This window comes from Clinocottus analis, unplaced genomic scaffold (genome assembly GCF_023055335.1).
Source record: "Clinocottus analis isolate CAN_PGR_092001 unplaced genomic scaffold, fCliAna1.0.p SCAF_16, whole genome shotgun sequence".
Lineage (NCBI taxonomy): Eukaryota > Metazoa > Chordata > Actinopteri > Perciformes > Cottidae > Clinocottus > Clinocottus analis.
Genome location: NW_027175887.1, coordinates 9,887,062 through 9,899,449, shown reverse-complemented (window position 1 = coordinate 9,899,449; position 12,388 = coordinate 9,887,062). Strand labels below are relative to the sequence as shown.

The following is a 12,388-nucleotide window of genomic DNA, read 5'->3' as shown; positions in this document are numbered from 1 at the left end:
GCTTTTCCTGGAGCATCCACCTCTGAGGTGAGTACATGAACACACACACATGCATGCACAGACAAACACATGCGGCTTTGTGGGACATTACTTTCTACAATTTAGAAAAACACAAGTTATGGTTATTTAACTTTCTGATTCAGTATATTTGAACTTGACCACTTTTATGTATAAGCTTTTTTGTTTCAAAGACACATCAGGATGGTATCCAATGTGGAGGCTTTAAAACATCATTAAGACCTACATGTTGGAGGAAAAAACAAAAAAGAAACACAATACAATACACACACGCAGTTCATCAATTGGTAAATGTTTGATCTTTGTTTGTCCAGTTGTTGCCAAAGCTCACCAGGAACTACATAAAGGAGGGTTTCATGGAGAAGACTGGTCCAAAGGTAAGCCATTTTGTTAATGTATTACTTTTCCCCAAGGTGAATTATATGTTTTTGGGGAGCTATGCAATGCCTATAAAAGCGTCTGGCTCAGTATGACAGGAAAGGTGTTTATTTGACATTTGGTAAATGCATTTGTGCTTTTACACTCCATGCCATTCGCACCCATTCATACACTGATGCCAGAGGTTTCCATGCAAGGTGCCACCTGCCCTTCAGGACTAACTAATCATTCCCGCCACATTTGTCTCTATACTTATGAATGTCCCTGTTGCGTTCGTTTCTGTCCCACAGCACAAAGAGGGCTTCAAGAAGAGATGGTTCACGATGGATGACAGGAGGCTCATGTATTTCAAAGATCCACTGGTATTAACACTTTTTTTTATCTCCGTCTATTCTTTGAGGGACAGTGCACTCAAAAACGTAATGTAAAATACATTTTCAGACAAATAGCTTTCCATCTAGATGCTTCTATATTTTGTCTTCAGCGCCTTCTATTAAAAACTATAAATCAGTGTTTATGTTTCTTCAACAACACTGCGTTGCCGTTTGATTCAAGGTGTTTAAACTATGTGTCTCTTCCTCTGCTGCCAGGATGCTTATGCACGAGGCGAGGTGTTCATTGGCTGCAGGGAGAACAGCTACACTGTGCTTCCCGGCCTACCGCCAAACACTCAAGGCTACCACTGGCAGTTTGGAATCACCATCGGGACCCCAGACAGGAAGTTTCTATTTGCATGCGAGACTGATGAGGATCAGCAAGACTGGATCGCAGCATTTCAGACTGTTATCAACAGACCGATGCTGCCTCAGGAGTATGCAGGTAAACCGAACACCCAAGCGGTCTTCATTTGGCTCTGTTCGTCTCCATTTATGAGTCTGATATTTGTTGTTTTCATTCTCTCTGCAGTAGAGGCCTATTTTAAGCACAAACCATGACTGTCTTAGTGCTTGAAGGTGGACAAAGAGAAGGACTTGAGATACGTACATGACATCTCATAATGGACGTTTTTATGAAGACTTAAGTGTGCCAGAGAAGAATACCTTCAAGTGAAATAGTTCCCATTCCCCCAGTGACTTCTCTACTCCATCTGCCAATCCTGCTCATCAATGTTGGCCTGACAGAGGTCCGGCATCCTGAATGTTTGTAGGAAACAGAATGTTTGCTGCTCAGATGTGAAAATATGTTTTTCTCTGTTTTTAGTAATAAATTAAATATGCAGAAGCTCACATTTATGTACGCGAACAATGGTATTTAATTCTCAATGTATTTATTTTTTTAACTGTAAAATTTGCTAATATGCAGCTTGTGATGCTAGAATACCAAGAGGGTATAATACGTTTCTTTGTTTTTTTCTGAATGTTCACACGTTTGTGAAATGTTTATGATCACATTTAAGGATTGGCTTGCATTCTTTTGTCTCTCGTTGTTGTAAAACTGTATGAAAATGATTCAGCGTTTACCTTCATGTGGTATACTTTAACCAGCAGATGGAGACAGAGGAGGATTTAAACACGCAATGACCCTCGCTTGACTCGCTGTGGAGTCACGTAAAGGAAGAATCTGCACATATTAAATAGAAATGTTGTCACTATTAAATGGGTTGAAGCCACATTTCTTTTTATTGTAGTCATCTTTCAGATACAAGAAATGAGTTGCACATTGAAAAGTAGTAACGCCAAAAATCAATACATTACCGTGAACATCAAGATAGGAAAAACATGAAAATGTACAGTTTCTATGACATTGAATCTACCAAAGCAACAGTCATATAGAAAAGAAGCCTGTGCTTCTTCATCAAGAACGGGTTAAATATTGTTCACAGATTATAAGAAATGCAAAGAAAACATGGCACTATATACCCCATTTATATATTCATGAATACAAAATTAAAGCAGCTTGCTGATGTTTTGCATTTGACTAAGAAAAAAACAGATTGTATGCAATACTTTGCGTAACATTGTGAACATACTGTGAGTCTTTATTCCCCCCGAATACCTCATCTATGTGCTTATTTACTATCTTATTTACCATCTGAAGTGCTACTCTTCCCAAAACCTTTTTTGCATGAAAAAACAAGTGTTTACATCTTCTTTGTCAAATTGTGTTTCAACTAAAAAAAAGAAGAAGAAGGGTACAGAACATTGATGCTCTAATACTGAAATAATCCCCAAAGTGTTTGAGGCTCTATGAGACATGCATTGCCATGTTTCTGATGGTTTGTTTAAACTACTGTATACTTTGATCTATTATCTAGCATAAATTAAAATGTAATAAAAGAATAATTGTAGCCTATCATGCTATTCTGCACTTTATATGGCTGTATACAAAATAGCAAAATCAATTTGCGAGACATATTCCAAGTGAGACACGTCTCCAAATATCCACATCTGAATCATGGAAATGCTTGGATTGAGTTTATGCTGGTGAGCTAAAATGACTCCAAAGAGCCGGTCGGATTACTGACATTAACACTGAACCATGGACAGAACCAGCATCACTACACAGTACATCTATTGTGAACGTCCATCCACACATTGACCAACGTTTAACCAAAATGTTGACTGTCACTGACATTTTAAGTTAATGAGAAACCATACATTCATGGTGTGAGAACCTCCTGTCACAATAATGATTCAATGCTGGGGTTTAAAATATCATGCAGCGACAGTAATGGAAGGAATGAATGAATCCATTAATAGGTTAATGACTCTGGTGTGGAGCGTTTAGCTGTCTTTTGCAAACCATAACCAGGGGCTACATTCACAGCTGCGGGAGGAGGTGGATGAGGATGAGCAGGACTTATGAAATAGAGCGTGGCAGTGAGATGAGTGCAGGACAATCGGTACAGGATGTGGACTAAGACAGGGAGGTTTTGGAGGGCAGAAACAAAAGGGCAAACAGATTTATACCTCGCTGGAGTAGACTCCTCCTTTTTTATCTCGCCAAATATGAACTCTACAGTATGAACATGAGTTATGCCCACTCACACACACACACACACACACGCACACACACACACGTACACACACACACACACACACACACACATAAATACACACACTCACTCAGATCCAGACAATGACAAAGGGAGGCTCTAAGACCTGCAGCAGCTCGTGCTCTTCATCTCCTTGTTTACGTATTCATGGAGCGTAAACTTCTCACTGGGATCCTTCATAGACCGGTGCTTCAGCTCCCTGAGACGAAGGTAAGATGAGGTTAAAAGCCATAAACACTATAAATAATCCTTTTTTTCTTCTATAAATCACTATTATGTATTGTTTTTTTTTAGATAAAAGTACATACACGTAAACTGATAATTGACTTTACAGTGAAGTAGGAGACATATTGTGTTCATACTAGAACTTTTGAAATTAAAGGAAATATCTTAGAATCTGGATTTTCGATTGACGGAGAAAGAGATACACAGTAGATAGAAAAACAATCTATCAGACACATTATTATTTATTGATATTTGGATGTTTGCCTCATTCACCTTGAGTTTTGCTTAAACTATCCATAGGTTTAAAAATACACTTTCACATTTGACAAATGATTTGTTCCCTAATGGCAGTAAAGTGCTGTCACATAATCTTTTCATGATTAAATAATTCCAATATTTATTAGAAACACAATCTGACTGATCCCCAACACTCGCAGAGAGAAAGGTACTTACTTAGCCACAGCAGTGAAAGCCAGTTCTACATTCAGACCGGACCTGGCGCTGGTCTCCATGAAGGGAACGCCGAACTCCTGCAGTCAAAGTTATGATAAATAGTGGAGATTATCTTTTGCACAAAAGTCATGCATAACAGCTAACTAGTTTATTTTTGGACAAATCCAGCACAGATGTGATGAAATAGCCTCCCATCTTTTCCTCTATAGGGGAATTTGTCTCAGCCCCCTGTGATGATAAGTTATGTGCTATTTTAGTCTTAAGTTACTTAGAGGCAGTTTAGTGCTCCCACTTCTGGGGAGAACCACTTGGCTGTCTGCCATTTATTTGGTGTGTCATGCTGAAGAGCAACAACAGTCAGGGAAATTGATACAGAGACACTTCTGCTCCTGGTTTCAGTGCTTTGTGGTTGTAATTGTAGCCATTAGGAATATGAAGTGAATGAATGTTCTGCAGAAGGTCATGCGACTTTTATACATGAGGACACGAAAGGCTGGAATCTATACAATACATCTTCATTGTATAATGTTAATTGATTCTGGAGGGGTGCACATCTGAGCTGTCTGACCTTTCTGTGTCTTATCTATCTTTTTGGTTTGTAGGCGGTACATTATACGTTGCAGAAATAAATCTTGAGATAATCCCACCCTTCTGTAATACTCTAAACCCTCTTATCTGTCAAAGAAATTCAATCAGCCATACAAATACTGTTGGATAATTACATGAAGGAAGAAATCACTGCCTTGATCACACAGGAATTAAAAGAGAAGTTCATAGCTTTTGGATCATGCACGGTGTAGGTTCGCAGCTAAAGCATTTGGACATTGAAAGTCATGGCCATATTTTTGTAAGCTTTTAATAAATCACCTTTGCGAGCCTCTCCCCGTCTTCTCTCTTCACCACCCGCTCGTGAGTGGCATCAGCCTGGCGAGACAGGACAAACAAGGTGACACACCCACATCGGTGCTTAAACCACAACATCCTCCAACGCAGTTTGCAGATCTGCTTGCTATTTGTCCACAATTTTCAGGTCCGATGGCAGCTAATGGGGCAAGGTTGACTCTCAGGATGCTAATTAAGCGCTGAAAGGGACGTGAGGGACTGAAACAAGACAGAGCTCCAAGGCAGAGACAGCTGTTCTCTGTTCAGAAGGAGGGATGTGAATGTGTAACATCGATGTTTGCAAATTAGCAGGTTGAGATGTTTGTGTGTTTTAAAGAACACTAGGAATAATTGTCCTTAAATTAAACATTATCAGCCAGAAAGTGACCAATAATTAGCTGAATGAGCTTCAAGTTGGTTTGGTAAATTATAAGTTGTGCTTGAACATATACAGCACTGGATGTTGTGCATGTGTGCAGTAGAACTGTATAGAGTTAGTTTGTTATAGCTTTGAAAAATATATATAAAAAAACAAGATATTTTTGGATACTTTACATTGAGGAGCATAACAATAAGTGTTTTTTTCAAAGATAATACAGAAATCCAAACATTCATTAGAATTATTAATTCTAATCATTTCTTCACCAGTTGGGCACTTTCATTTTTGAAATAAATAAATATATCTTTGTCCACAACACAGGACTGTGAGGAAAATAAATAACTGTAACTTTTACTTGAACATTAAATTCGGATTGAAACATTGTTAAACTAAAAATGGCGTCTGCAAAAGTAGTCGACAGAAGAAAAGCATGTCACGCCAACCAGTATTATAATGATTGACTGAACAAAACACACACAAGTATATTTTGTATTTATTTCACACAATGCCTTGCCTTGTTTCCAAGCAGCATGAGCACCACATCCTGTTGGGCGTACTCATGGATCTCAGTCAGCCACGCCTGGGAACAAAACAGCACAAAGAGACAAGTAAAAGGACATTATGAGTGGGAAAACCTTCAAAAAAAAGAACAACCTTAGAAAAGAGACAAGAAATATGTAGTACACATAAAAAGGGCTTCGGGAAGAGAACATCTTGTCTGGGTCTTGTAAAGGACACACAATCTAATAAGAAAAGGGAGAAACTGAGGCAAGGACAAAGAGATAGAGGGACAAAAGTATGCGAGAAAGAGAAATACTGAGAGAGGAAGAGTACGTGTAACAAACTCATCAGTATAAATCAACGTCTGCTCCATCCTGCCTTAATAAGCACACGGGAGAAAGATATCGTTTTACAGGCGAACACAGTGAATGTTTCACGGTAATGGAGCATTTAATCAGCTCAGACAGACACCTGCTAACCTCTCCTGCTGAAATGATATCCCTCATCTCAGAACAGAGCTTAATTGTTCCCACAACTAACTTCTTCACATTGCATTTCTAACTGGCAGGCGGTCAATCCGCCTTTCCGTCAGTCGTATCCTCATCCGTAGTGATGAGTTTGTTTGCAAAGGAATTTCTCCGGGATCACGTCAAAGCCAAATGTCATGTTAAAGAGCAGGAGATGAGATAGGGACTGTGTTGTCACTGCTGCCTGTGACGATCAGAGTGGTTAAGGAAGACTCTGATTGTGTCACATGGAATATTTATAAACAGGTACAAGGTAGTGCTTCATAATGTATATAATTGTGCTCTCCGTTTTCTGTCCGCAGCATTTCTCACAAAGCGATCCAGAATTAATCCATCTTTCAAACTATAAAGATTTCATCCGTAGTCAAACCGTCTCACATTCAAACTCTGGCGCTCCGAGCCGTCGACCAGTCACCTCAACACCCAACAGAATGATGCCTGGTCCTCTACAGGTCACATGGTGTGCATTGCCATCGCTCACACACACAGGCTTTTAGATGAAAGATCAGCTACCACCCCATCATTGAACTCTGGTAATAAGTCACTCACGTTCACAAAGGGTCATAAGGGAAAAGATGTGACTCTAAATGCTTGTTGAACTGAACTGTGTTCAAATGAAAAACAGAAATGCAAAAAAAAAACAAATAAAAGAAAGAAAACACCATAAGACTTGATAGTTTTGCTTCCTAATTCTGGCTTTTAATCTAGGTTAGATAAACTGAACATCTCTTTTTTACTAATTATATTAGAGTGAGTCATGATTAGCTACATTTCTATATTGGAGTAATTTTCATGCTCTTCTGTATTTTGTCTTTTGTCCTCTACCCATCATCTAGTTTATCATGTTGCTTTGAAATCATTGCTGAATCAATCACTTTTGCAATTGAATGCACTTTGGATTTAATGAGGTCGGAGAGGTTTGGTGGTTTGGAAGACCGGGCGGTCGCCCTGAGGTTCTTTAAAAAGTGTGTCACCAATGAGGAGAGGAGGGCCGACATTTTAAGATGTCAAGAGAAAGGTCCGGCCAAGCCCCTCTGCTTTTATGAGGTAGCTGGTGCGAGATTGGGTTGGCTTGTTTTCTATCACCACCACTGCTTTTCGTCATTTTGCATGTGAATAATTACCTGCTTTATGAATATTTCAACTTCTTGTCAAGGTTTCCCCATCATTTGCATGAGGTATTATTTAAATATGTATGTATGTTTGGTCTTTGTAATATTGTTCACTTTTATGCTCCCAAATAATGTTTGACAGCTCGCCTCAGAGATCAGTGCAGTAAATGCGATTTACATATTCTTCTTTGAATGAAAGGATATGTTAGTGCATTTATACGGTTTGTAGTTGGAGGGGGACTTGTAATGGCCATGTGTCCTCCAGCACACCCCTCCATCAGAGAGCAACTGGAAACAATAAAGATACCATGATGAACAGTCCATTATTGAGAGCTATTACTGTACTACTCTGTGAAAGGTTGAGCAAACAGTGACAGTGGCTGTGAAAGAGCAGGTAATCATGTCCCTGCCACCAATGGCAGGTCCCCAAAAAGTGTGCCTAATATGATGCAGCTGGAAGTTTGTTTGTCAGGGCATAAAACACTTTTTTACGATCCACCTGTGGTTTCTGTTCTTAGTGGTCTAGCACTCATATGCATTATGTCAGTTTGAATGTTTTACAAACCTGTTCGGTCAATATTAACAAAAAGAGAGAAGCGGGTACTACCCATTTGCTCTAAAATATGATGTTACACAAAGTTAAACTGCCAAAGGCTGGACTGAAACTCGAGCTGCCCGCTCAACTGTAGAAGCAAGAGATTACAAGGACGTGACTGAGGGAGAGACACAAAGCCAGCGATGTGACAAAGAGACAGAGAGGGTGCCAAAAGGCAGCAAGATGGAGAGCCAGACAGCGACGGCGAGAGACAAGGCAAAGAGCAAAGGATCTGTATCTGAGAGGAAGGAAGATAAAAGCCCAGGCAGACACCTGCCTGCAGCTGCGTCGTGACATTGGCGAGACAAGTTGTCATCGTCAGAGAGCGATGTGACTTTCTTCTGAGCTGTCTGTTTTCCTTGTGTTGTCACTAAGATGAAAAAGCAGAGCTATGTTCTACATTTACATATTTTTTTCCCTCCAAAGACTGTGTTTGGAATTCTATAACAGGCAGAAGTGCAATTACATTTTTTTTTTTTTACTCTTACTATAACAAACCGTATGCTTTTAAATCTGTAGCCTCTCTTTTAGTCTTTGATTAGATACGTTTGAACCTAAATGTTGCATTCTTCAATGAACTTATAGTAACTTTGGCTTCTCTTGGAAAAAAATAGTTTTGTATAAAAATACATTTCTGTTTCACAATGTAAAGTATCAGGAACTAAACACAACCCAAATTCAAAAGCTACCCAGCCTGAGTTGTACTGTTTAGCCTATGTTTTGGCACCTTGTTAGGAGTTATCGTTTAATTGTATTAAGTGATAACGCCACTTTTGTTGCCATATATCCCACCAAACAATACAAAGATACCTCTCACATTGCCAGAATACACAGTTTACAGTATCAATATATTTGCATCCTATTAAAACTCAGGCCATACTTTGCTGAGCACAATAATGAATTTTCCTAAAAATCCTCAGGGAGCCTCGGAGTGTCTTTCCACATGACCCAAGTTTCCCTTCGTTGCACTTTAGTCAGTGCAGATTTGCTGCGGGTGACAATGCTATTCTTGCCCAGCTTTGATCAGAGTATTACACCGACAGTCAAGTCTGCTCCCAATAACTGGCAGAGTCAGACTGAGCCAACCGAGAGGCGCACAGGGAGAAAGTAGGACTTATCCCCTGAGAGGAGGTATAAGCTCAGGGAGGCTGCTGAGCTAAACGGAGTGATACAGTGTCACCGCCTGACACACGGGGAAGACACAGAGACATCCTGTCACCCTCTGGGTTCATGCAGATAGACACAAACAAATCAATATTTGATGTATTCCAAACCAGGGTTTATGATGTTGAAATTTTCAAAATCAGCTTTTTGACATTTGTGGAAGTACTTTGTGTGTTTTCTTCTGCTAATTGTACAGGCACACACTATATCTCTAAATACAACACCTTATATATGAAGTCCCTCCTGCCTTATAATATAAACATTAACAGAAAAGTAACAGGAAAAAAACACATCCGGTAAGCTGATTTCTGTGACAGAGGAGGGCTTTTATGTTTATACCAGAGCAGCTGACGCATCTATCTGCCAAGAAAACATGGGAGTGAGACATGTCTGGATGACTGATGTGCTTTGATCAGGTGAGAGTGAGACGGGTACAGAGGAGCCAGCCTCACAATGCGCTCCAGTTTGGTTTTGTGCTGTAAGCGAAACACAAGCACTGACCTTAAACCTGTGCCTTTTGCAGTCAGGGCGCAGTTTACACTGTACTGAGAAAATAAACCTTTAATAATGCAATCATTTCAAGGAAGAGTAATAATGCCTGGAAATGTCACAACATATTGTTCTGGTCTCCCTTTCCCGTCATAATCCATAGGATTGTAATTGTATAGAAAAAAAATAATTCTACTCTTATTGTGAAGTATACTGAAGTATTACGGTCAACTTTCAAAACTCGAAACCCTTGAAAATGCAGATATTGCAAAAGATCGGACAAGGCAAAGGACACACTTCATTTGTGCACAAATTGAACACATTTTCTGTGTTGAACTGCTGCATTTTTAATTTCTGTCTCACTGAAAAAAGCAGAGGTGGAAGACCAATTATGTGTTTCATTTGTAACGAATCAAGGACAATCACAAACCTGCCAGTGCCAGCCAGCACCCAACCAATGAATTTACATTTCTTCAAACTATGGATTTCGGCGTACAAAAAAGGAGGAAATCAATAATTTAAGGTTTTCAGTGTATTACAAAGGGAAAAGAATGGAGTAGGTAAAATGTCAAGTGCTAGCAAAATGGAGATTCAGTATGAGTGGGCTGAAAGGGCTCAAAGCTGCAGGAAAAAACAACCCAAGTCATTAACCTGCAATATATGTCACTTTGCCACATTTTCATGAAAATAAATAGATCCACAAACCAGCCAGTTTCTGAGATTGTGTGCACATACACACTCCTCATTATCATGATATGCTCGGTGGCATCGGCGCCAATCGTTTCCAGAGACATTGTGTGTCAGAGGTGGAGGGTGGGGGCTTATGTCAATCAAAAAGATATCTTGTAAATCCTTGTACACAATCCCTCTGTAAGCATCGACTATGCTCTTAACACGTGGATGGTCAAACTGCCGTAAGCTGAAGCAGAGTAGAAAAGAAAAAAGGGGGATGGCGGTTCTCTGTCTCAGTTGGTGCCAGTGGCCAGGCAGTAGAAGCAGGACATTTAAGTTGCTGTAAAAGTTTGATGCCTGCTGCCACTACAATATGTGCTTGCAGAGCTTATTGCAGCAGAATCCACTTGGTGTCAGTGGTGTTAATCAGCCTGCAGCAGGTCAAGACATCAGTAGTGGATCTAAGATGTTGTTGGGTTCTGCAAAGCAGAAGAAGACACACTGGATCAAAGTGGTCTCTCAGCAGAGGTCACTCTCCTCCTACACAAGGTGACTATATCAATATCTCAGCCAGTACGTCCATTTTTGAGTTTCAGGGTTTTCTGAGCTTCTCTGTAATTGTTTTCTTCTCTTTTTGTGTTCTAATCACTTTTTCATGTTCTCTTGAATATGAAATGTAACATAGCATGACATTGAATGAACTTGATATGAACAGAAAGTGTTCACCCGCTGTGCTGTGAAGTTTCTTTGGACCAAAAAAAGCATATTTTAAAGGAGCCTCGTGGATTGGTATCAGACGCCAAGTGGCACTGATCAAGCGGCCGTATTTGATGAGTTGGCGAGAACACACGTTTTTAGAGATCACTTACTATTCTACTTGTATACTGTTATTGAAATCCATTGTATTTACTTCAAACAAAAGCTATAAGAGTCTGACTTTGTCACCCCCAGACAATTTCCTACAGTTCACTTCCATGCACATCCCGATACCTATTTAAGTACACGTTGCCACTTTACTTTCCGCTGTACTGTTCCTCTTGGACAATCTTTGAAATACAGTGCTGTGAAAAAATCGTTGGTCCCTTTTTGTCACAGGTAGTTCTTTCAGATCATCAAATTACATTAAATACAGATCAAAGACGACCCGGAAAAAAAACACAAAATACAATTTTAAAATGATTATTTAATATATTGAAGGAAAAAAGGTTGTACAAGGTGGACTTTCTCATATGTTTTGATTCAACAGGGCTGACAGGAATCCAGCTGCATTGTGTCTCATCTAATTGAAACTATGAATTAATTTTGGTTCATTGTTTAAATGAGTAACTATTACTTTTCCCACAATGCCAGTTGGTGTTACAGAATTGTATCTTTACTCAGGTTGTCTTTGTCTTATATTCATTATTTTTCAAGGTATGAAACAATTAACTCTTACAAATATAGAATATAACTGTAGCTCATGGGGAGAGTGGTTGTCTTAAAACCACAAGGTCGCCGGTCGATCCCCGGTCTCCCCATAGTTTGCATGTCCTTGAACAAGACACTGAACCCCCAGTTGCTACTGCTAAGGGTGGGTAAAATGAAAAGAAAATAATAATCCCCACTGTGGGATTAATAAAATATTATAAAAGAATAAATGAGGAAGAGGGCAAATACATTTTCATAACACTCTTAAAATGGTCGGACCCTTTCATTTTCTGAAAAGTAGTCAGCTTCTCTAAATAGTTCAAGGTGCTGTTTGACAGTGAAAGAAAAGGTAGAACGGAAACATGGTTAAACATGAACAGTGTCTTTCTGAGAGACGTTGAATGGCTTTGACCTTTGTCTGAACTATGTAAAGAAGTTCCTTCTGCAGAGTTGCAACACACAGAAAAAAGGCTTTTTTTTGGTGAGCAGGCAGAAATGATGTGTTGTGTAACAAAGAGCGGCAAGATGATGGCCTTCCTTTTTCTTTACCTCTTACAAACAAAGAGGTCCTAGAAATATGCAACAAGGATG

At 39.5% G+C, this 12,388-nt stretch overlaps 2 protein-coding genes across 2 annotated transcripts in view; one reads left to right on the top strand and one right to left on the bottom strand.

The window, feature by feature from the left end:
- LOC137786582 (arf-GAP with dual PH domain-containing protein 1-like) overlaps positions 1 to 2,005 on the top strand; it is a 12,399-nt gene extending 10,394 nt beyond the window's left edge. Inside the window, exons 7-11 of the mRNA XM_068578557.1 lie at positions 1 to 27; positions 333 to 395; positions 687 to 758; positions 987 to 1,215; positions 1,303 to 2,005. The exon at positions 1 to 27 is cut by the window's left edge and continues 57 nt beyond it. Coding sequence (XP_068434658.1) covers positions 1 to 27; positions 333 to 395; positions 687 to 758; positions 987 to 1,215; positions 1,303 to 1,331 — 420 coding nt within the window. The 3' untranslated portion in view covers positions 1,332 to 2,005. The remainder of the gene's footprint in view (positions 28 to 332; positions 396 to 686; positions 759 to 986; positions 1,216 to 1,302) is intronic.
- Positions 1,988 to 12,388, bottom strand: part of LOC137786584 (ras-related protein Rab-26-like) — a 36,845-nt gene continuing 26,444 nt past the window's right edge. Inside the window, exons 6-9 of the mRNA XM_068578559.1 lie at positions 5,845 to 5,910; positions 4,937 to 4,993; positions 4,070 to 4,146; positions 1,988 to 3,590 (exon numbers count right to left, since the gene is read on the bottom strand). Coding sequence (XP_068434660.1) covers positions 3,491 to 3,590; positions 4,070 to 4,146; positions 4,937 to 4,993; positions 5,845 to 5,910 — 300 coding nt within the window. The 3' untranslated portion in view covers positions 1,988 to 3,490. The remainder of the gene's footprint in view (positions 3,591 to 4,069; positions 4,147 to 4,936; positions 4,994 to 5,844; positions 5,911 to 12,388) is intronic.